At 40.5% G+C, this 21,795-nt stretch overlaps 2 protein-coding genes across 3 annotated transcripts; one reads left to right on the forward strand and one right to left on the reverse strand.

Annotated features, from left to right (window-relative positions):
- Positions 1–14,616: 14,616 nt before the first annotated feature.
- On the reverse strand, positions 14,617–19,428 carry LOC118780468 (TATA-box-binding protein). Of its 2 annotated transcripts, none has more exons than XM_036532976.1 (8): positions 19,345–19,428; positions 18,508–18,588; positions 17,645–17,970; positions 17,387–17,474; positions 15,930–16,021; positions 15,668–15,835; positions 15,328–15,422; positions 14,617–14,988 (listed from the first exon to the last, which is right to left on the reverse strand). In XM_036532976.1, exons 2-8 carry the CDS (start codon positions 18,559–18,561, stop codon positions 14,909–14,911), a joined length of 903 nt encoding a protein of 300 aa, XP_036388869.1. In that variant the 5' UTR covers positions 18,562–18,588; positions 19,345–19,428; the 3' UTR covers positions 14,617–14,908. The 2 variants fall into 2 exon arrangements, with proteins under 2 accessions (XP_036388869.1, XP_036388858.1); XM_036532965.1 differs by having other exon boundaries at positions 18,508–18,704.
- An 88-nt stretch (positions 19,429–19,516) lies between these two features.
- On the forward strand, positions 19,517–21,452 carry si:dkey-197c15.6 (putative nuclease HARBI1). The gene is made up of 2 exons (XM_036546881.1): positions 19,517–20,427; positions 20,811–21,452. Exons 1-2 carry the CDS (start codon positions 19,764–19,766, stop codon positions 21,230–21,232), a joined length of 1,086 nt encoding a protein of 361 aa, XP_036402774.1. The 5' UTR covers positions 19,517–19,763; the 3' UTR covers positions 21,233–21,452.
- The last annotated feature ends 343 nt before the right edge of the window (positions 21,453–21,795 follow it).

The following is a 21,795-nucleotide window of genomic DNA, read 5'->3' on the forward strand; positions in this document are numbered from 1 at the left end:
GGAGGGGGAAATGAGTCACCAAATGCACAAAGGCCACAAATCTCCTGGACAGCACGCAATCCACAGTCCAGGTGGTCCTGTATCCTCCCTTTAAAGGATCAGTTAGCTGCCACATCCCCAGCCAGGACCTGAGGTTGAGTATTTCAGAGCAGAGATTTGGCAAGGGTACAACGCTGTGGCAAGAAGTCAACAAGGATGAACCAAACAAAAAGCTGTCCTGTGGAATCAGATTATAGGCTGTTTGACTCAGAAGGTGTCCCTATGTGCATTTTATTATGCTCTATACAAGGGGCATGACTAATGTTAAATATTAGGAAAGGATGGTCACGCTTAACAACAAGAGCAAATCAAAGGTTATGACATATGACACAACCAGAGAAAAATTAATTATACTTATTCACAGCAAACATCTGTCAGGGTGCTCATAAATCCCACCTTCAACACTGAGTCCAGGTAAAGTAATCTTCAATGCTCCCTATCTAATATCCTTTTCTTTCTCTACATGCTGAAAATGTCACACTACGTATTAATCAAACATATCAGTGCAGAGTCTTGGGATATGCAACTGACAACTGCCCCTAGAACAATCCACTGCTGTCAGACCAGAAAGAGCCTGGAGAATCCATAGACAATGCCTTACTTGCAGAGGTTTAAAATTCAGTGTCATCCCTGATGGCTTTCACCAGTGAGCTCAAATAATTCCCAGTGCAGGAACATTAGATTGCCAAACCCATCCTAAATCAGGCTTTGAAAATAATGTTGGGACATTTTTGGATTTTTAAAAAAAATTATTTCTTCATTTGGCAGTCAAAGAAAGTTGATAAACCATGATTACCTGATAGTGACAGCTTAGATGTATGTCCAAATACATCCTTTACAACATACAAGCAACATCCAGGCTTTTGCACAGCAGTGAGGCATCATACAGCCCTGAGGAGGACATAACTGCTCCAATACAAGTGACTCAGAATATGCGCAGGCACAAGCTGAGGTGCTTTGCATTATGCTGAAGTCTCCCCTTCTTTTTGGTCCTGACAGTGAGCTGGTAGGGCCGCTTCATGTTGCTGTCCGGCAAACGTGATGCAAAGTGGCCCAAAGCTGTCAAAACCACTAAGTAGACATGTCTGGCTGTTGAATGAAATGTAGTCACGGTCATCAGAAAGTCAAAAAAGCTGCTATCTATGACTGACGAACAATCTGTCATTTTGCAGAATCATTTATTGTCCTTTACAATCAAAACTGTAAATGTGAACTTAAAAAAATCACATTGCTTATATTGGACATACTAGTTTCTAATACTGTCAGCCTAAAAATTTCCCCTTCATGAACAGTGGCAACAGACAACTTCAAAATGGCATTCTCTCCAAATTTTTACCCTGTTGATTTCAGACATTCAAGTCTTTTAAATCACACATCATTTAAGCAAAATATTGATTCAAAAAAGTAAATAAACTTCAAATTAAATAAATATATAATAATAATAATAATATATATTATAAAATTGGTGTAAACAGACATTTTCAACAGGGTCATGCCTAACATTTTCACATAACTAAGTACATGTAGAGGCCTATATTTTTACTTGCATGTTAGGAGCATTGTGGACATTTACATTACATTTACAAGTGGTAACACAAGCACATAGCCATATAAGGAGTCAACAATATTAGAAGCGCTGTATGACCAAGTTTCAATAATTTGCCAAGCATGAAACCATAGATGGAATTTTGTAAACAAATTTTAAGACATAAGATATTGCATTAGGTGGTAGTGTTTCAGGTGTTCAGATGAGAATGGAAGAGTAGTACTTCAGAGCAGTACTCCTGAAGATAGTGAGGGCCTCAGCAGATTGGATGAAGTATGGAGTATGAGGAACAATGGGGGGCGAACAATTATCATTTATCTGTAGTACACAGCAGAAAGGCATTATAATTGTTTGGTTTCAAAAACAACATCACATACTACATACTTTTTATTTTCAAATAGGTAACAAAATACAGACAGTTTTTTGTTCTTATGTGACACTGACTAGAAACTCTCCATTTTTTACTCAGAACACACTCTTGAACTTTGCTGGGAGTCAGGGCTCTAAGGATTACACAGTACTGAATTTACAGTCTTCTTGTAATGCATACAACAGAATATTTAACCAGGGTAGAATACTGGGAATTTCCTCTATAAATTCCCATGAAACAGGTATCAGGCCTCAAGCGCACATACCCATGAAAAACTACATATTTCTACTCATGTTTAAAAAGTCCTGCCCATTTGCACTGCAATTTCCAAACATACTTTTGCCCACAGACAGAGCTAATGAGCTGCTTCCAGATTCTGGTTGCTCATTTAACACATAACATGTTCACAACCCTCCTGTAACTTAACAACAATCCTGTTACAAACAATGTTATTCTTATGTTGTGAGAATATTTTAAGTAGCTAGACTACCTACCAATCCACCAGGACATGCTGGATCTGATCATGGTATTCACAAAATACACATCTCACTGACTGGAAATTAGAGAAAAGTTTGACATTAATCACATATATCCTCACAAAATCATTGAGCATCTTTACCTGTTACCTGTTAAGGTTGGTAAATAATGACACTGTCATTTTCTTGTTAGAAAGATGACACAATTGCTTAGGAGACCTCACCAATGAGGTTCAGATTTTAATGGTAACTATGTTCTCTCCAGGCTGCTCCTCAATGTACTTCCTCCAAGTGGTGTCAGGTCATGAGTATTGCCCTAATAGAGAAATAATACCCTACAGAGAAACATTCTAACAGCGCAGGGCTACTATAAATTGATCATGGCGCTCCCAATGTCTGCTAGTTTTTGTTCAGTATAATTCTTTAACATATTAGTTATTCGACTAATGTATTTAAATGCGTGATCACTTGGTCTGTACCAAAACCTTCGTTTATTTTAAAAACTAGTACAATATTAGTATTAGCTTACTTTACTTTTGTAAAACTATTCAGCTGATAAAAGGTCCTTGGGGAAAAAAGTTACACCATTGACACATATTTTCACACACACACACACACACACACACACATGCGCGTGCGTGTGCACGCACACACATTTTTCTAACATGCTGCGGTCTTTAAAGCGTGAATGATTATAAATTGATCATTCAGACTACTGGCCAATTAAATTCCCATGTCACTAAATATATATGGAATTGTTAGGACAACACAGAGTCCGTCAAATCACCAAACTCCAAGCTATCAGATGTACATCTTACGGAGTGGAAGAATAAGGATGCTTGAATTTCAATTTCCTTCAATACAGCGCTGTGGTGGATATCCCCCTGGTCTCGGCCAAATGGACCGAGGGTCTTCCTCCACATTTTGATGCCTTTCGGAAAATAATAAGTCCTCACAGAGACTGATGTAATCATGGTTGTTTGGTTTATTGCATATGGTGATCAATCACATACAGTAAACCGGGTTGGTCTGCGGAGCAACAGGTGTATATGCGGTGTGTATACATTCACAAACACTCCCCAATCACTCCGCCTTCCCCTCAGCCTACATCTATCCTTTATGCCTTTTCTCACTCCTCCTATCCCAGACCACAATTTCCAACTCCTCCCAGGCTCCTCCTTCAAGATCATCCCATTTTCCATTTTAATACACCATTATTTAATTTTTAAACTGTTACATTTACCCCGCCTGGAAAGTCCCATAAACTCCATATAACGTCATTAATTGTATATTATTTTTAAACATAACACTTCTGAAATTTCCCATTATTTCCACTCCACACCAATATGATTTTTAAACATAATTAAATAATACACAGCATATATGCCTGGAATATTACCATTATTTCCAGGCCCACATTTAAATAATAAAAAAGGTTAAGTAACTCAGTTAGCCAGACCGCGGTGCTGCAGACTGTAAGAAGGCACACAGATATCTATGTGCCATAAGCTACAAGGTTAGGCCTTAAAGCAAAGGGTTAATGTAAGAACTAGGCCCCGTCTGGACACGGCCCAGGAGATGGGCCGCGAGAGCAAGACAAAGAAGAATTAAACCCCGCAAGGGGGGCCGTTGGCTCAGCACTACTATGATGGGCAACTATGACAAACTGCAGTAAATCCACATACAGTTCACAAGCATTTGCCAGTAGATGTCAGCTAGGCCAAAGCAGGCAATCAGCTCTTATTTTCTAGCTGTATGACTCCTAAAAGAAAATATAAACCTAAAATGGGATGCCTATGATAAAAGGAGGCAAAAAATGCTGACACGCTGTAGGGACATGTCAGGGGGAGAAGATACAATAAGCGAAGGTGGCATGACTATGAGTCAGAGAAAAAGGATACAATAAGCGTAGACCGTAAACCAATAGGAGAAGTGAAGGGAGAGAAGATATAATAAGCGTAGATTATGAACCAATAGGAGAAGTGAAGGCAGAAAAGACACAATAAGCGTAGACCATGAACCAATAGGAGAAGTTGGCATGACTATAGAACAGCAACATAGTGCATGAAGGTTCTGGGGTGACTTCCAGGGAGGGCCAATGCTGAAGCCAGTGTTCCTTCTCCAAGGTCACCCACTGTCCTGTAACAGCCCCCAAGATTATCCCCCTAGTGGTGTCTTACAATTGCCTGCATGCAATGTTTATGACCTAGGGTAACCCCCAGTATTATTTAGGCATAGAATCACATCATATTACTTTTCAGTAGTAGTGCTTAATGCAAACAATATTTTCCACTATACAAAGTATAATAGAATACATATTATTTAAGGCTAACATATTAGATTGTCTGGTTTCCTTATACACTTCCAGACCTCCACATGTACAGTAAAGATAAAATAAATAGCTAATGTAATATATCAATAACTTCAGTTAATATGTCAATAACTGTGGTTAAAATGAAAAGCTAACATCTGTTGGCAATGCTTATGATGTTTGCTGGCAATAACTTATTTCCACCATGTAATACTCATAATTTACATATGGGGTATACACTTTATCAAAAATTTTCCACCACAGCGCAGTTGGTGATTGTAATGAAGTAACTGACAGCTTGTCATTATTTTTCATGTTGCACTTTCATGTCTGTCATCACGGATCATATTAAGATCTTTGAATGTCTACATTTTGCTTTCCTTAATTTATTTGTTTTCCTTGCCAAACAACATGTACATTGTACATTTCAGTGGTAAACAAGTAGACATTGATGAGTCACATTTTATAGCACTGAGTTATATCTGGTTTTGAGTACTCTTTGGACTAGACAGCTACCTGCTATTGAGCTATCGTAGCTTGCTATAATGCTATAATGGCTTTCTAATATAGTGTAAGTAATAAAACTGATCAGACTTACTAGCAGGTTAAAAATTTTCACAGAGCCCTTAATTTAAAATGGCATTTTACTATGGCTTCAACATTTTTGATTACACCGAATCAAAAAGGTCACTTAAAGTCAAAATATTTGAAAAAGGCAGGGATGATTGCAACAATATGTTAGGACTGTGGCATAGATTTGAAAATATATCTGTCCCAACCAGACAGGGTTATGGCAGCTAACTAAGCTGATATCACAAGACAGCCCTGCTGACGTCCAAACACTCATTGTCATTTTGGTAGAAAATACTGCTCAAACAGACTGTAATATGAAATTAATAAAATGTGCCTGGAGTAGGTAGAAACATTTTCAGTGAAGGTACAGCTGTATTTGGTCTAGTGGAAATGTGTCTTCATACTCAGCTGGTCATAAAGGACACCCGGGGGACATGGGACCCATGGGACCCTGTACCTTTTAAGAGAAAAAAAATGGTGTAGTTGGGAGGGTCTTAGATTCACAAATTTATTAGCTCAATATTCATGACCTCAACTGCAGTACAGTTTCCAGATCATTTCATATTTTTCCAACATCTGTGTCTATAACTCATATCATATGGCCCCCAAATCTGCAGTTGCTGCATTCATAAAGTAAACAGCAAAATACAAACCAAATTAACTCTACCAGACTGAACAACCAATGTTTAGACACATCTGTATCAATAAACTTTGCATTGCAGGTTTGGTCTTAGTTCATGTATGTAAACTGTCACCACTCCCAACATATTGTAGCTTCACAATTTCCTACTGGTTGCTGGAACACTTTGCATATACAAACATAGTGAAAAAAATATCTGCAGCTTGGAATTAATTGACAAGAAGATATGATGAACACTGAAACTACTTTCCAATAACAACTTAGAAAAAATAGAAGTGTTTTCTTCTTTAAGGAGAGGTTTCCCCTGTCCTTCAATTATGTCCAAGATAAAACTAAACTGACAGAAAGTGCATGTCTAGTGTGGAAGTATAATAGCAATAGTTGTATCTGTTGATACAATGATCACAAAAATTTTACAAAATGAATACATGGGTAAAACAGCATTTTTACTGCCCTCCGAAAGCTAACTATATTCAAACCTTAACTGTGTTTCTTGTGGCCTGGCCATAGCAGGAGGTCAGGAAGACCATGCAGATGAGGTCCAATCAGAGGAGTACGGCATAGGTGATCAGGGAGAGGACATTGTCCGGAGTTGCCCTTACACACATGTAGCACACAACAGGAAATTGTCCATGTCAGACGTGTTTCCACCTATTGGAAATATTCCGTTTGGTTTAGGCAAGGGGCGGTGCCTGGGTAGAGCGTGCAGGAGGCAGGACATGATGCAAAAAGTACGCTGCAGAAATCGCAATGGCTGTATTCGAAACTGCCCACTGCATACTGTGTACTGCGTACTACACAAGTATATACTGTATACTGCATGCTATTTTTCAGTGTAGTACCCAGTATGCGACCATTAATCATTACATTTGTAGCATGTTACATTGTTGCATGAAAAATTGTGAGTTTAGAAATGTCCAGATTTCCTTGTGGTATTTTCCAGTTAGACGCCACTTGCATTCTCATGCGTGAAAAGTATTGACGAGTTGAAGTATTTTTAGGTTTTTTTCTTTCCAATGTCTTACCTTTCGGTGGTACGGGTACATAATGTGGCACGGAGGAGGAGAAGGCGAACATAGCTATTGTACTTTTGGGTAGCCTATAAAAAATATCACACATAGCCATCCAAATGGTGCTACCGGTACACATAATTTATTATTATGTGTACGACGGGCTCAACACTCTTCTGAGCTTCCTCCCTGATGACACCCCAATGACTCTACTGGGAGACTTCAGTATTCAATCTGAGACCTCCCTGATGACCAGCATAATCTCCCTCCTCCAGTCCTTCGCCCTCAACCTCTCACCACCACCTGCGACCCACAAGGCCGGCAACCAGCTAGACCAGGGGTGTCAAACATACGGCCCGCACAAAGATTCAAAACGGCCCGCACATCAACCAGAGGATGTAATACAGGCCCTACTATTTGCGTCAACTCTTTACCATTACCACAAAACCTAATTCGTCATCCATCCACTAGGTGGCAACAACCTATTTCAACTGAACAGCTAGTCATCATTCATGACTAAAGAAAGATCGCAATCTAGCTACTTGCTGGCAACAAAATGTTGTCAAAGATAAGAAAAGTTGATAAAGAGTATCGGGCCTTTCAGGAAAAATGGACAAACGCCCACCTCTTTTGGGAGGTTAACAGTAAGTGTATCTGTTTAGTTTGCTCACAGCAAGTAGGTGTTCCAAAGGAGTATAATATTAGATGGCATTACCAAACCACTCACACTGAGAAGTATGATCGCTACACCGGCCAGTTGCAGGAGGAGAAAGTGAAGGAGTTGGTGGCTACATTACAGAAGCAGCAATCAGTATTCACAAGAGACCATGAAACAAGTGAGGCTGCTGTAAAGGCCAGCTATCTGATAGCCAATGACATCGTGCAGGCATCAAAGCCATATTCTGAGGAAGAGTTTGTAAAAAAACTGGTTAAAGCAGCTGAACTCTTGTGTCCAGACAAACGACAGGCTTTCGTCAACACTAGCCTCTCCAGAAACATTGCGGCAGCATGGATTGAGGACATTGCTGGACAGCTGACACAAAAGCTCATTCAAAAAGTTCAGGGATTTGTTGCTTTTTCCTTCGCAATTGACGAAAGTACAGATATAACGGATGTGGCACAGCTGGCGATTTTTATTAGAGGTGTTGACTCTACTTGTAACATCACAGAGGAATTTGTAGAACTGGTACCCATGACTGACTCTATTATGGCTAGCGACATCTTCAGTAGTCTTGCTGCATCATTGGATAAATTGGGAGTGGACTGGAGTTTATGTCAAAAATTGCGAGCGCAGAAAATATTCTTGCGAGCGTATAAAACGTTCTTGCGAGCGCACAAAACATGCTGCGAGCACAGAAAACATTCTCGCGCACAAAGCAGCCACCACGTGCAAGAGAATTTCTCGCATGTTTCCAGCGCTCGCGAGAATGTTTTCTGCGACTTTTGACAAAAATCTGACGCCATACGTAAATCTTGCGACTGATGGCGCACCATCAATGATCGGTGTGAAAGCTGGAGTTGTGGCCAGACTTCGAGAGGAAGTGCAGCAGTGTGGAGGGGGCGAGTTTTGGAATTTTCATTGTATACTCCACAGAGAGGCACTCTGTTGTAAAACACTGAAAATGGACAATGTCATGGCTGTTGTCATCAGAACTGTCAACTTCATTTGAGCCAAAGGGCTCAATCACCGCCAGTCTGTAATATTTCTATGTTAAAAGATATGAAACAAAAAAGTTGGAAATGTATTGAAATGGAATCAAATAAAATAAATGGGAAATTAGCCTAGTAGTTGTTTTACTGATTCCCAATGAAACGGTGTTCAAACTGTCTTGAAAAAATGAATCGTACTGCCATGCAGATTTCATGGTTGCCCTTTTTTAATGGATGGTCAACGATTATTTGGCCCTCGATGACCTAGAAATTTAGTGATGTGGCCCTCAGTGAAAATGAGTTTGACACCCCTGAGCTAGACCTTGTGTTCACCAGGAGCTGTGTCTCAACCCACCTCACGGTGACTCCCCTCCACGTATCAGATGGCTTTTTTGTATTATTCTCCCTCACTCTCCCCTCCACCCTCAACCCCCCCACCTCCACTTTCAGAGGAAACTTCAACACACTCTCCCACTCCGCATTCACCTCCACTGTTTTCTCTACCCTCCCTCCCCTTCCCTCCTTCTCCATCATGCCTGCTGAGTCTGCTACATCAGTCCTTAACACATGTCTCTCTCTCAATCTTTAGATGCACTGTGCCCTACTGTCTCCAGGCCATCACGACCGTCACCCTCCTGTCCATGGCTGACTGACTCCCTCTGCTCAGACAGGACTGCTCTGCGAGCTGCTGAGAGGAAGTGGAGGAAATCCAGATCCTCTGTGGACCTGGCTACCTATCACTCTCTGCTAACAGCATTTACAACTGCAACAACATCAGCTAAGTCCTCATTCTTCCAATGCAAAATTAATGCTAACATTAATTAACTAACCAACAGAAACCTTTCTCTACCTTCTCCACCCTCCTCTCCCATCCTCCTCCTCCCTCCCCCTCTCTCCTCTCTACCAATGATTTCAGGGTTTACTTTGAGGAAAAGGTGACAAGCATCCGGGACTCCCTCACTCCCTCAACAACACCCTTGACCACCATGACCACCTGTATCAACCACCTGTCCTCTTTCATGCTGCTCAACGACTTGGAAGTGCTTCAATTCTCTAATTTAAGACCACCATGCCACAACCTGCCTTCTACCCCATCCCCTCTACTCTGTTCCAATTTATATCAGGTGAGATCGCCACATTTCTTCCCTCAATTATCAACACCTCACTAACCTCTGGTATTGTCCCCACAGACCTCAAGAAAGCTCTGGTTACTCCACTCCTGAAGAAACCATCCACTGACCTATCAGATGTTATGAACTACCGACCGGTATCTCTCCTCTCATTTCTATCCAAAACCCTGGAACATGCAGTACTTAACCAACTGTCCCCTTCTCTTCTCAGGAACAGCCTCCTGGACCCCCACCAGTCAGGTTGCAGACCTGGCCACTCAACAGACACTGCACTCCTGGCAGTTACAGAGGTTCTCCACACCGCTAGAGCCTCCAACCTGTCATCTGTCCTCATCCTCCTTGATCCCTCTGCTGCTTTTGACACAGTCAACCACCAAACACTAATCTCAAAGCTGTCAGAGATGGGCATTTCTGGGACTGCCGTCTCTTGGTTCAAGTCCTACCTGACTGGTAGATCCTCCCAGATCTACTGGAAAGGTTCCACCTCTGCACCACCCCGCTCAAGAAAACAGAACTGCTCTTCATCCCAGCCGGCCCTTCCCCCCTGCAAGACCTCTCCATTACCGTCAATGGCACCACAATACCATCCTCTCAATCAGAGCTTGGGCGTCATCCTCGACCGCAACCTGGACTTCAAGGAGTACATTGCTCACACGTCACGGGGCTGCCGACTCGTTCTCCACAAGATCAGGAGGATTCGTCCTTTCCTGACAACACACACCATGCAGCTCCTTGTCCAGGCCACAGTGCTCCCTCGTCTAGACTACTGCAACGCTCTCCTCGCAGGCCTCCCAGCCTGCACCACCCAGCCTCTGCAGCTCATTCAGAACGCAGCTGCCCAACTAATCTTCAACCTCCAAAATTCTCCCATGTTACTCCCCTGCTTAAATCCCTCCACTGGCGTCCTGTCACAGCCAGGATCAGATTCAAGACGCTGACCTTCACCTTCTCTTCAGTCAACAGGACAGCCCCTACCTACCTCCAAGACCTTATCCAGCCCTACACAACTGCCCGGCCTCTGTGCTCAGCAGCAACTGGACGTCTTGCTACTTGCACAGGCAAAGCGGGAGGTTCTCGCTCTGCAAGGCAATGACGTTTCTCCTACATCGCTCCCCACAGTGGTGGAACGAACTCCCTGCCCCACTACGGACAGCTCCATCACTCTAATCCTTCAGACATGGTCTGAAAACACATCTCTTCAGACTCTACTTGGACTGACCTATCACACAATTGCCGCCACCGCCACCGCCACCCCCCAACCACGCACTTCCCAAATCCTGTCTGCTGTCACCTTTCAGCTCCCCATCTGGATCACCACTGTTATAAATTGCTGGGTGCTTTTTGTGTTTTTGTTTTCTTGTTACCACCTTTACTCTGGCACTCATTGCGCTGTTTTGAAGTTGGATCTTGTTAGTTGCCCTATACCCTGTAGCTGTATAAATTAGCTAGTACTGTGTCGTCAAACAGACTTTGCTCTCAGCTGAGAACTCTCTCATTGTGGAACTGTGCACATCCTGTCCTTGTACTGTCGCTATACCTACTGTATGCACTTTTGTACATCGCTTTGGATAAAAGCACCTGCCAAATAAATAAATGTAAATGTAAATTATTAATTATACATTTATCATAACAGGAAGGTGTTTTTGTTGTCCGCTATATAATGTTAGGTCACCAGTTCACCTATCGCACTATACCTATCACTATTACTTAGCTACAGCTTAGGTAGCTACGAACCAGATAATAAACTACTAACCAACCTTATTATTCATCGTAAGAGACAAGTTTTGGCAGTATAGCTATAGCTAACTATCTCTTTCATGATCGTTGGACTCAAAATAACATGTATTTGGACGTATCTGTAATATCAATGAAAGAGTGGAAAGCAATATACAGGCAAGCAGAAAAGAGTACGAAGCAGATGTTTGTATTCTTCTGGTTTCACGCCAGTCACATGATAGAAATATCATCAACACGCCCATTCGCTCAGTGTGAATTCTCCGGAAAATGACCTGCTCTATTCACACATGGACTCAATCTGACATAAGACGGACTTTATACTAGGGAGCTGGCAGAGTGAAGTCCGTCTCATGTCCAGTCCGACTGATTCGGACATTTGCATCCTCACATACAGCTCCTCCAGGTAATAGCTAGATAAATTCTGGCTTTCAGTGAATGTCTGAAAGGGGCTAATGTGAAAGAATGTGATGTATAGTCTACCATCAATCAGGAGTACTGTGAGAAAGGATGGCTGAGGAGTAGAAGTTAAATACTACTTACATCTCACACCCTCCCACTACTCATTGTATCAACTAATATTACATGAGTACTGGCAGAATGGGCCTTGTGAGCTGTTAGGCAGTCCAGCTTGACAGAAGACACCTTGGGAAGAAGTCAAAATTATCGGTATTCTTGCCATCTATAGGCTATGTAGACCAAGACCAAGACTGGTCCGTGACTCACACTACGGTACTGTCTTGGCTCTGTGTATTACCCGATTCCAGCCTCACTGAGCTACACAAGAACGGCATGACATCATGTGTAAACTCAGAAAAAAGACTTCCAGTTAACTATTGGCCATCTAGAGATTGAACAAAGTCACAACACAGTGTTGCCCACTGAATAAGTATAGACCATTCGAAATCAAACATTGGAGTTTTAAATAATATATTAATTGAAATATATTTTATACATTATCTAATAGATCATTTTAGTCCTCTATATTTTCACAGAAAATATGTGCACTCTCTCGAAGCAAAGTTTTTTTATTCATAAATGTATGGACAAAAGTTTTCACGAAAAAAATGACGTAAATAATGATACGCTGTGTGGTAGCAGGCGATTGTTTTAATCAACTGTGCCATCTGTTATAAGGAGGCACGGACATTTTCCTAGTGGAAGGAGCGGGGAACAGGAAGAATTGCAACTTTTTATGAAAGGCGATGAACATAAACACTGAAAGACTTAAGGAACAATTTATGTGAACCCACTACACAAGCACCATGTATATGGCTCTTTTAAGAAAAGAGGGTGTGGCATTAAGTATCTGAGGTAAAACATGAGAGGTAAAACAAACACTGTGATTCGATGCTACTGGAGTCCCAGTATCACCTATTTCTGTTCCCTGTAATTTTGTTATACATTGAGGTGGATGAAAACATTACAACAGACTACTAAAATTCCCTCATGAACCATAAAATAAAACTGTTTTCAGTTCTTCGCCAGTCTCTTGTCACTTCATGATACTTTATTGAATGGAAAAGTGGTGCTAGGCAGAACCACATTTACATTCAGGACATGCGTGTCATAAAAATGGTAACATCAGTCTATCCATGGTCAAAAAATGACTTTTTTTTCTAAAAGGACCATGGAATATTTTTGTTTCCCTTTTCCTTTCTTATTGCTGTATTGATCATTATTCTCTTGTCAGCTCTTATAACAAAAAAAAAAACACTTCGGCTGCAGTAATTTCATGGTATTATTTTTGCTTGACATGTGCCATGTCCACACAGAAGTGACCAAACCCCACAGGCACAGGGTGCAAGGTGGGACAACACCCTTGTCAGGGACACCAGTTCCTCACAGGTCACACAGATGAACATTCTGAGATGTCAGTTTGCCTAGACAACATTTTTCCAGACCTTTGTCTGGAAAACCCTGTAACAACCCATGTGGACATCGGAAAATGCAAATGCTACAGCCAGAGCTAAACTGAAACCCTTGAGATGCTACCCACTACACCTCAGTACCAGCATTGTCAAACCTTTCAACCAATTTCTTAGTTTTGAGTTTCTAAACTAATTGTAAAAACAACACCTGACAGCTGTTGTAAAGCTGGAGGAGAAACATCATCTGCCACAGTGTCACAATGCAGGCCTTTAGCCTTCCCATAAAATGCACAAAAGATAGCCTACTAAAGACATATAAATCAGTTTCCTTTATGAAGTCATACTTCTTACTACCGGCAATACTGTGCCAGTATGAGTGAGCACATATCACAGGATGTCAGGCAATGGACTATAACAACAGGGTTTTTATAACAGAGTGTTATTAAATGAAGTCAAATGAAAAAAAAACCTGTGGAAGACACCAGGTTCTAGCATATGCACCATACACTAAATATATAAGGTCATCAATGGCTCCCTTGCTAACAGCAGAGACCTCCAATAAAACGAAGTACTAACAAATAAAGATTTAACTGTGCTCAATTTAACAGTCACAGACACACAGAGCTCCTCCTAAAGCCAGCAGAGACATCACAAATGATTAAAGTTCATTTTAGGGAGGGAGTGCCAAATGTACATACAGGCTAGTATCTTCTGAAAATTATAATTCCAACAGGGTACAGAGTCTTGAATAGAACTAAATACTTGAGGCTAAACAAAGACATTTAGAAGTTTGATTGAGAGTTCTTAAATGTTACAGAGCAACCTTGAATTCCTACATACACCCAAGAATAAAATAAAAGGCATTTAAGAGGTATAGTAACAAGCTATATGCAAACATTATTCATTAAACCTTTTTTTTTTTTTTTACTTTTTTAGAACAGTTTGATTCTGTGATTGTAATATGATAAATTCTGACTCTGTATTTACTCACTGAATGCTTTTGAGCTTGCGCTCATTTTATCCTTGTTTTAAATGGTATAATCCAGCAGATTACTTTAATGCTGTGATAATGTGACCATACTACAAACTGAAATGAAATAAAATCTTTAAATACAGTAAAAGTTGTGTACTTGAAACAGGCTAATTCATTAACGATTCCTTGTACAAATTATTTCATTTATGATGTACACACAAAAAATTTCACATCTAAATTCTATTAAAAATGGAATGAATGGATAGAAGAACCACATCTAAATAAATCTGGGTAAAACTTGCAGTTAAAATGAACATTCTGAACTTAAAACATACTACAAAATTTTCATTCTTTAAAATCAAGTGAAAATAGCTTTCATGTATTTCCAGGTGGACCAGGCATGACCAAAAAAAATTTCAGGAAATGAAATGGCAGTCTCCACTGGCAATTCAATGCCACAGAATGGGCTCTTGGCTTCTGCATAATTTGCAATACACAGACACATTCTCAACCCCCCAATAAATTGGCAGAAAAGGCCAATACTTCAATCTGACCAAAATGATAAAAAGTCCATCATCAGTCCAATTACGTTGTTTTCCTGAATCCTTTTAAGATGGGATAGATGTTTTCAAATGCTTCATATATTTCTGCTCTGACTTTTGCTCCTAAAAACAAACATAGAAAAGTATGATTTCAGCTATCACATGCAAAACACTGGTCAATATTTTTCACATAAATTCTCATGAAACAGTTTTGGTTATATAATGAAGTTAGGTTGGCAAGTCTGCTGTTATGCATACTGAGAATTCAGCAAAGGAACATATTTATGCATGTTGGGGAGTCTCAAAACCAGAACTGGGGGTTATTTCTGACATATAGAACTTTCTTCAAAATAACAGTTAATGAACTAAAACATGAATTATATACACATATCACCAAATTGCATTTGCAGCATGAACATGATCCAGTTTAACACAACAAATCAAGAATACTGAAAGGCTTACCTGTCAGGACAACTTTTCCTGACACAAATATCAACAGTACAATTCTCGGTTTGATCATTCTGTAGATTAAGCCTGGGAACAATTCCGGTTCATAACTGAAACAGAAACAGACCTGCTTTGTTATGTATGAACCTAACTTCATGGAGACAACATCAATCGAGACAACTGATTGTCAACAGTTAGAGAAGAACTAATTAGAATGGTATTGTTAAGTCAGGTGTACGTTGGAGTGAAAGAAGTCGTTGGTCATGATCAAAGGTAGGGCACATCCCATTACCTCACCATCTATTCAAATACTGGAGTCAATGTAAACATTTGAGAACCAAGCAGTCTGACGCACCTGCTGAACTGTTGATGTGTTAGCACTAGGCCCTCTAGCCGAATTGGGAACTTGACATCGCAGCTCCCTACCATATTCTGAATCTTAAAATCCAGGAATTTTGCTGGGAATCCCAGCTTCTGGACCACTCTAGCATATTTCCTGGCTGCCAAGCGAGATTGCTCTTCGCTGTGGTGGGGAAGAACAACACAAATCAACACCAAGTCCTTATTTATATTTTATCCACTTATGCAGAGCCATGCCCAGGCCTCTCTGAACTGACCTCTTTGCTCCAGTGCACACCATTTTCCCCGAGCTGAAGATGAGGGCTGTTGTTCTTGGCTCTCGTATTCTCATAATAACAGCAGCAAAACGCTACAAAGTAAAAAGCTGAGTAATTGAAATCTAAAAACAATGACAACACAATAAGCAAACAAAAAAGTTTACTGGAAAAAAATGAATATTATCTTAATTTATTTCAGTTAGAAAACTAATCTGTCAATTGCCTACCAAAAGTTCTGTATTGTATTTCATGTAACTGTTCACGTAAGTGTTCTGTCCAAACACAAAGTACTAGGTACAAGCAGCCCCAGTCCCAGAGCACCTCAAGATTTCTGCCAAATGTTTCAACTGAAGCCGTGATTTGGATAAGTAGTCAAGTCCTCTAGGGCCTCATTTATCAAGTGTATGTGAACTAGTATTACATTTCTTTTCAGGTACATGCTTCTCATTATATGTTCATAGAATCTGCATTTGTTTGTTAGCAAATGAGAAAAGTTAACATCCATCTCAGACACAAAGCAGCAATGATGTGAACTAGGTACATGGAATTCTGTACTCTGCAAGTTTGTACTTCAATAGACTTTTTCCTCAGTCAATTATTGTGGTGTTAAAATGTTAAACTGGTAGCTAGTTTAAAACGGCAAGGACACAAACACCACAATCAACTGTTTGGCTCTCACAAAAGGTAAATGTGAAAAGGAATTTGTGCATTCTTTTTGCGTTTATGCAAAATCTGCTGGCTAGCTGTTAACATATGCATTCATACCATATGAAAATATTATAGGGATAATGGCTAACTGCATTATCATAATTCAAATGCTTTTTGTTTCCATGTTTCCAGAATTATGTATCCCAAGATGAAACCAGCATCACATTAGCTTCCATGCACAACATTAGGCAGAAGCTTCCTCCAAAAACAACTTTGTCCCCTCAGCTAACCTCTCTTTCTGCCACAAACACTTTTTTTCACACTTTTTGTCTTTCATCTTTGTGATATGGTACAATTAGCAACATTATAATGCTTTTTCACTTCTGCAGCTGTGGAATGGATTTGAACATATTTTCTGCAAATTGTGTAATTCCCTTAAATATTTATTCAATGGTATTATTAATCTTGCCAAAATATATATTTGAGATTAATTTCAAGGATTTAGATGTACAAAGAGCTGCATTTTCCAGGTAAAAAATGACATGAATTATATTTCAAATAGCACAACCGCTGAAAGTTTTAAGTTATAATTAAAACAGAAAGATGCAATGGTGGATATATTGTTTTCTGATATCTGTGTAGCAATTGTCAAGAGAAAACTGCACTGTTGTTTTGCCCTGCCTATGGTTTTCCCGGTATGAATCAATTGCAAACTGTAAGGTTACTCTGAAATATAACACCCCTTGTTCTTGGAGGCAACACCTGCCCCCTCCTGCCTTCAAAAAAACTCTAACAATTGGTGAACTTACTTTGGGATTATATTCTGCATTTCTGGCTCGCAGTGCTATTGTCTTCAGGTCCAGTTTACAGCCCAAGTTCACAGTGGACACAATATTTCTGTTAAATTGACAAAGTAAATAGAATGTCAGGTATGCCTCATCAGAAGCAACATGTCATTCTTTAGTGGACTTTCCAAATTCTCCATGAGGCAAGTTTGACTAAACAGGAACACAAGCCATTGGGATTTATGGTTTAAAACGTCACAGTGAACAAAGAGAGAGACTCACTGCAGCTGCGGCACAATGCCTGAACTCTCTGAGGCAGGTGTGGCAGGAGTGATGGGCGTCATGGGGGTGAGAGGGGTGGTGTAGAGAGGGGTGTTGCCTGGGAGTACAGTGGTTGTGGTGACGGCCTGAGAGTGGTAGAGTTGAGGGGTCTGTCCAGAGGCCCCTGGCACCCCTCCCTGCTGGGTGGTGACCTGCTGCTGCTGCTGCTGCCTCTGCTGTTCCTCCAGCAGGGATAGGCTGTTGGTGTTCTGCACAGGCTGAGGCGTGAGCCCTGTCCCATAGGGCATCATGGGGCTAAAGATGGGGATGCCTGGTGTCATTGCCCCCTAAGACAAGACATTCAACACTTTCAAATGCTGGTAGTATTTGACTAGGGAAGACTTTCAAACTTTCAAATGCTACACAAACATACAAAATATGGCCAAATAATGAGCCACTGAGATACCTCTAACACAGGGAAATTAAAAAAGGACTGTAAGGGCAATCAATGCACCAACTGGATGATAAACATTCAATGCTCAATGACTATGCATCTAATCTGAAGAAAAACATTTGTTCTTATACTCCATAAGAGTTCTGGTTCATTTAAACCACGTGTATGATCTGTATTGTACTGGTGACAGCACAGAACATAATTTTTTAGAAAATTAAATAAACCTGTCCACTTCCAGCTTGTCTGATCTACCAATGATTACTATTCAAAAGCAAAGAAAAAGATATGACCAGCAAAACACATATGCATCAAACACATTTTCGCCTTGTGTTGCGTTGGACTACTTGGTACAACTAACTTTGTCCACTGGATCTTCGGCTGATGGGGAAGGACTTCAACAAAACGTGATGTCTGTCGTCATACTACTCACCTGCGGCGAGGCTAGCCCTTGCCCAAACGGCGGCAAGCTGTTGTTCTGCTCCATTCCCAACTCTACGAGCCTGCGATGTCACTGTGAGAAGGGTCACGCAGAGAATTTCTGCATTTGTCTCGCTAAACCACAGCAGCCTATCAAGACATGGATGAGAGCTGCGGTGCTTGGACTTCTTTTATAGCCTTGAGTTATAGCTGGGGAAAAAAACAGTTGTGTCGAAATTATACAGAGTCGCTTTTCATCATAACTGGTCAAGCTGAATATCATCTTACAATCTAGCTAGCCAAGAGGAATGACCAAAAGTGCAAGATCCATTCCATTTCCAACGTCAGCTAGGTTACAAACTAAACAATGAGCATATAACCAAATACTTTTAAAACAAGCAAACAGCCCATTTCTCGGCTAACTCGCAACCAGGATGGTTGGCTATCGATCAAGTTAATGGTGACAATTCAATTAGAAAATGCACTAGTGACTGACGTGAGCAGCAACCACTCAAAGCTAGCTAATGTTAGCTAACGGTAACTAATAGCGATATCATGGCTAACCAAACAGCTAGCACGTTAACAGCAAAGAGCGGTGCAATATTGATTTCACATTTTAACGCATGCAATAATGTAGTTAGCTAACGGGCCAATTGGCTAGCTAGTGTATGTAACGCTAGTGCCAACACATTGACAAAAACTCCCGCTTGCATATGACGACTGGCTTGCTAGCTGGCTAGATCTTCACACTGTGCATGACTACTAGAAATGTCATTATGAACCCCCTCAAATCCAGAGCCGCAACTCGACTGTAAGTTTCAAACGAGATAAATGTAATCTTGCAAGCTACCTATATGTTCCTGCCTTTCATTGATCCCACGCTCGTTAACTTGTTTCTTCACATGCTCATCAACACCGCCACCTAAAATATCAATTTCCCACAAATCTGCGCGGAACATTTTTTATCTTTCGCGTTTGAGATGGCTAATACTTCCGGTGTCACTAGGGGTAGGATAGATTTAGAAGAGGTAGAAAGAGAAATAAGTCGTTACTGTTAGGCTGAAAGAATCGTATTTAAATGATGCAACATAATAATAATGTAGGATTTTACAACTAGCTGTCTTTACATTTTTGCACTAAGAACTTACGGCGATAGAACCTTAGGTTGAAGAATGCTGGAAAATAACTTTTAACGCAGTAAACAATATTTTACAATCTAACGTTAGCTAGAGAGGTACTGATAGCTTTGTTCGGGAATCGGGAGTCAAAATGTCATACGCAGCTGCAGTTTGGTTCGCTGCTCAGGAAGAGGTCGAAAAGGAGGAGAGGGTGAATATTCCAAGACTTTCTTTCGATGATTTCGATGACGACTTTATCTTCAAGCATTTCCATTTTACTAGACCTGCCATTAATTTCATTATTGATTACACTAGAGCCCATCTCAATCACCCGCCCAGTGTGCACTCTGTCGATGCCATGGTGCTGGCTGCGTTGTGCCTCTACGCAAACGGTTCTTTGACAAAGGAAATAGCAGATATGATTGGACTGAGCGAGGTAGCTATCAGTCGAGCAGTTCATATTGTATCCGCACTTTTGTCTGACAAAGCTGAGGATTTTATCACATTTCCAAATGGTTACAATGATCGGGTCCTCTTGGCACAAGAGATTCAGAGGTTTTGCGGGATGCCAAATGTTGTGGGTGTGTTGGGATGTATGCACGTGCGCATCAAGCCACCTCCAGGTGAGGAGATCCGTTATTTAAACTTCATGGGTCACTACTCCACAATGTTCCAGATGATCTGCGACTCCCAAGGCAATTTATTAAGTGTCGAGAATCAGTGGCCGGGAAGCACCTCGGAGCAAAATGTTTGGGAGAGCTCAAAAATATGCCAGCAGTTTAAAAGTGGTAGGCATGGCCACAGTTGGCTCATTGGTAAGTGGTTTTATTCTCATTTTACCTGTTATATAGACTGACCTTCTGTATGCAAATGTGACGTTTTACATTCTGTTGGCCTGACTGTGTTGATGAAAAAATCGTCTCTTCCCTGTTTGCAGTGTAATGCAACTATCTACGGCCTTTAGGTCCACACAGGCATACTCAGACTTTAAATTATGCAGATGCTGGGCAAAAACAAAATAATGCAAAATCAGAGAATGGTACTCAAATAGTCAACACAATTACAACACACATCACAATTTGAGCATAATGGATTTGGAGTGTGTGTGGACATTCTTTTCGAATTTTGCATAAAGGCCTGTACTCACCATTAATTAATTTCTGTTAGCTGCTTGTATTTTTGTTTTCATCTTCTAAAGGTGCCAGCAGTTACTCTCTGGACAAGCATGTCCTGACTCCCCTGTCCTATGTCAGGGAGAGGACCAGCATACGATACAATGAGGCCCACTTCAAGATTGGAAGTGCAATTCAGAAGACATTTTGTGCCTTGAAGACAAGATTCCGATGCTTGGACAATTTGGGAAACATTCAGAAGTATACTTACAACAAACCAGCTGAGATTGTGAATGCGTGTTGTGTTCTACACAATATTGCCATGAAATTTTCAATTGCGTTGCCGGGGAAGCTTGTGCCAGAACCAGTGTATCATGGCATCAATCGGCAAGAACTTACTCAAGGAGGTTCTGACATGCTTCTTTTCAGAGAAGAAATGATTAAAGCTTTTTTCTCCCAGGACTCAGACAATGTACTGGGGTTTCCATCTAGTTTTGAAATGGCTTAAATGGTGAGGGTTTTTACAGGGTGAGGGTGTAGGAGTGGCACTGAAATGGTTTGGTTTGAGAATGGAATTCTGTGCATTTTAGTATTCTTTAACTCATCGCCTTTTTACAGTTACATTCAAAATAACTCTGCATGGTTCCTTGACTGTGTAAAATAATATAAAAAATAATTTATGGGAATTATCTTAATACTATATCAACAGCTATTTCATTAAGCAACTGTCATGCCCTCATTCATTTTTTCCCTTCATGCTGACATGTTTTTTGACATCTCTTGTTTAACAGTATGTTTTTAACTTAAAAACGGTGACAAGTTTATCCACTTTAATGTACAATTTGTAAAATAAACAACATGGAGTTGGCTTCAGATGGCTTTGTCACTCTTCACCTAGTCAGCTCTTAAAACATTGACATGTCTAAATTCAGTGTCTTTTAGTTGAATTAAGTAGCTTTTAATAAACTAATATGAATGACTTGCTTGCTAGACTGATTAAGTCTTCATCTTTTACTATTAGTATTGTTACTTTGTGAAACAGGTTGTGTGTTTTCCATGCTTCCTCTTATG

This window comes from Megalops cyprinoides, chromosome 1 (genome assembly GCF_013368585.1).
Source record: "Megalops cyprinoides isolate fMegCyp1 chromosome 1, fMegCyp1.pri, whole genome shotgun sequence".
In the NCBI taxonomy this organism is placed as follows: Eukaryota; Metazoa; Chordata; class Actinopteri; order Elopiformes; family Megalopidae; genus Megalops; species Megalops cyprinoides.

What these genes read in the sequence shown, in the direction of transcription:
- LOC118780468 (XM_036532976.1), bottom strand. Translation starts at nt 18,561, where the DNA reads ATGGAGCAGAACAACAGCTTGCCGCCGTTTGGGCAAGGGCTAGCCTCG. An exon ending in GGCATTGTGCCGCAGCTGCA is followed by an intron (nt 17,475 to 17,644) that starts GTGAGTCTCTCT and finishes TCAATTTAACAG; the next exon opens with AAATATTGTGTCCACTGTGA. An exon ending in AGGAAAAGTTGTCCTGACAG is followed by an intron (nt 14,989 to 15,327) that starts GTAAGCCTTTCA and finishes GTTTGTTTTTAG; the next exon opens with GAGCAAAAGTCAGAGCAGAA.
- si:dkey-197c15.6 (XM_036546881.1), top strand. Translation starts at nt 19,764, where the DNA reads ATGTCATACGCAGCTGCAGTTTGGTTCGCTGCTCAGGAAGAGGTCGAA. An exon ending in TGGCCACAGTTGGCTCATTG is followed by an intron (nt 20,428 to 20,810) that starts GTAAGTGGTTTT and finishes CATCTTCTAAAG; the next exon opens with GTGCCAGCAGTTACTCTCTG.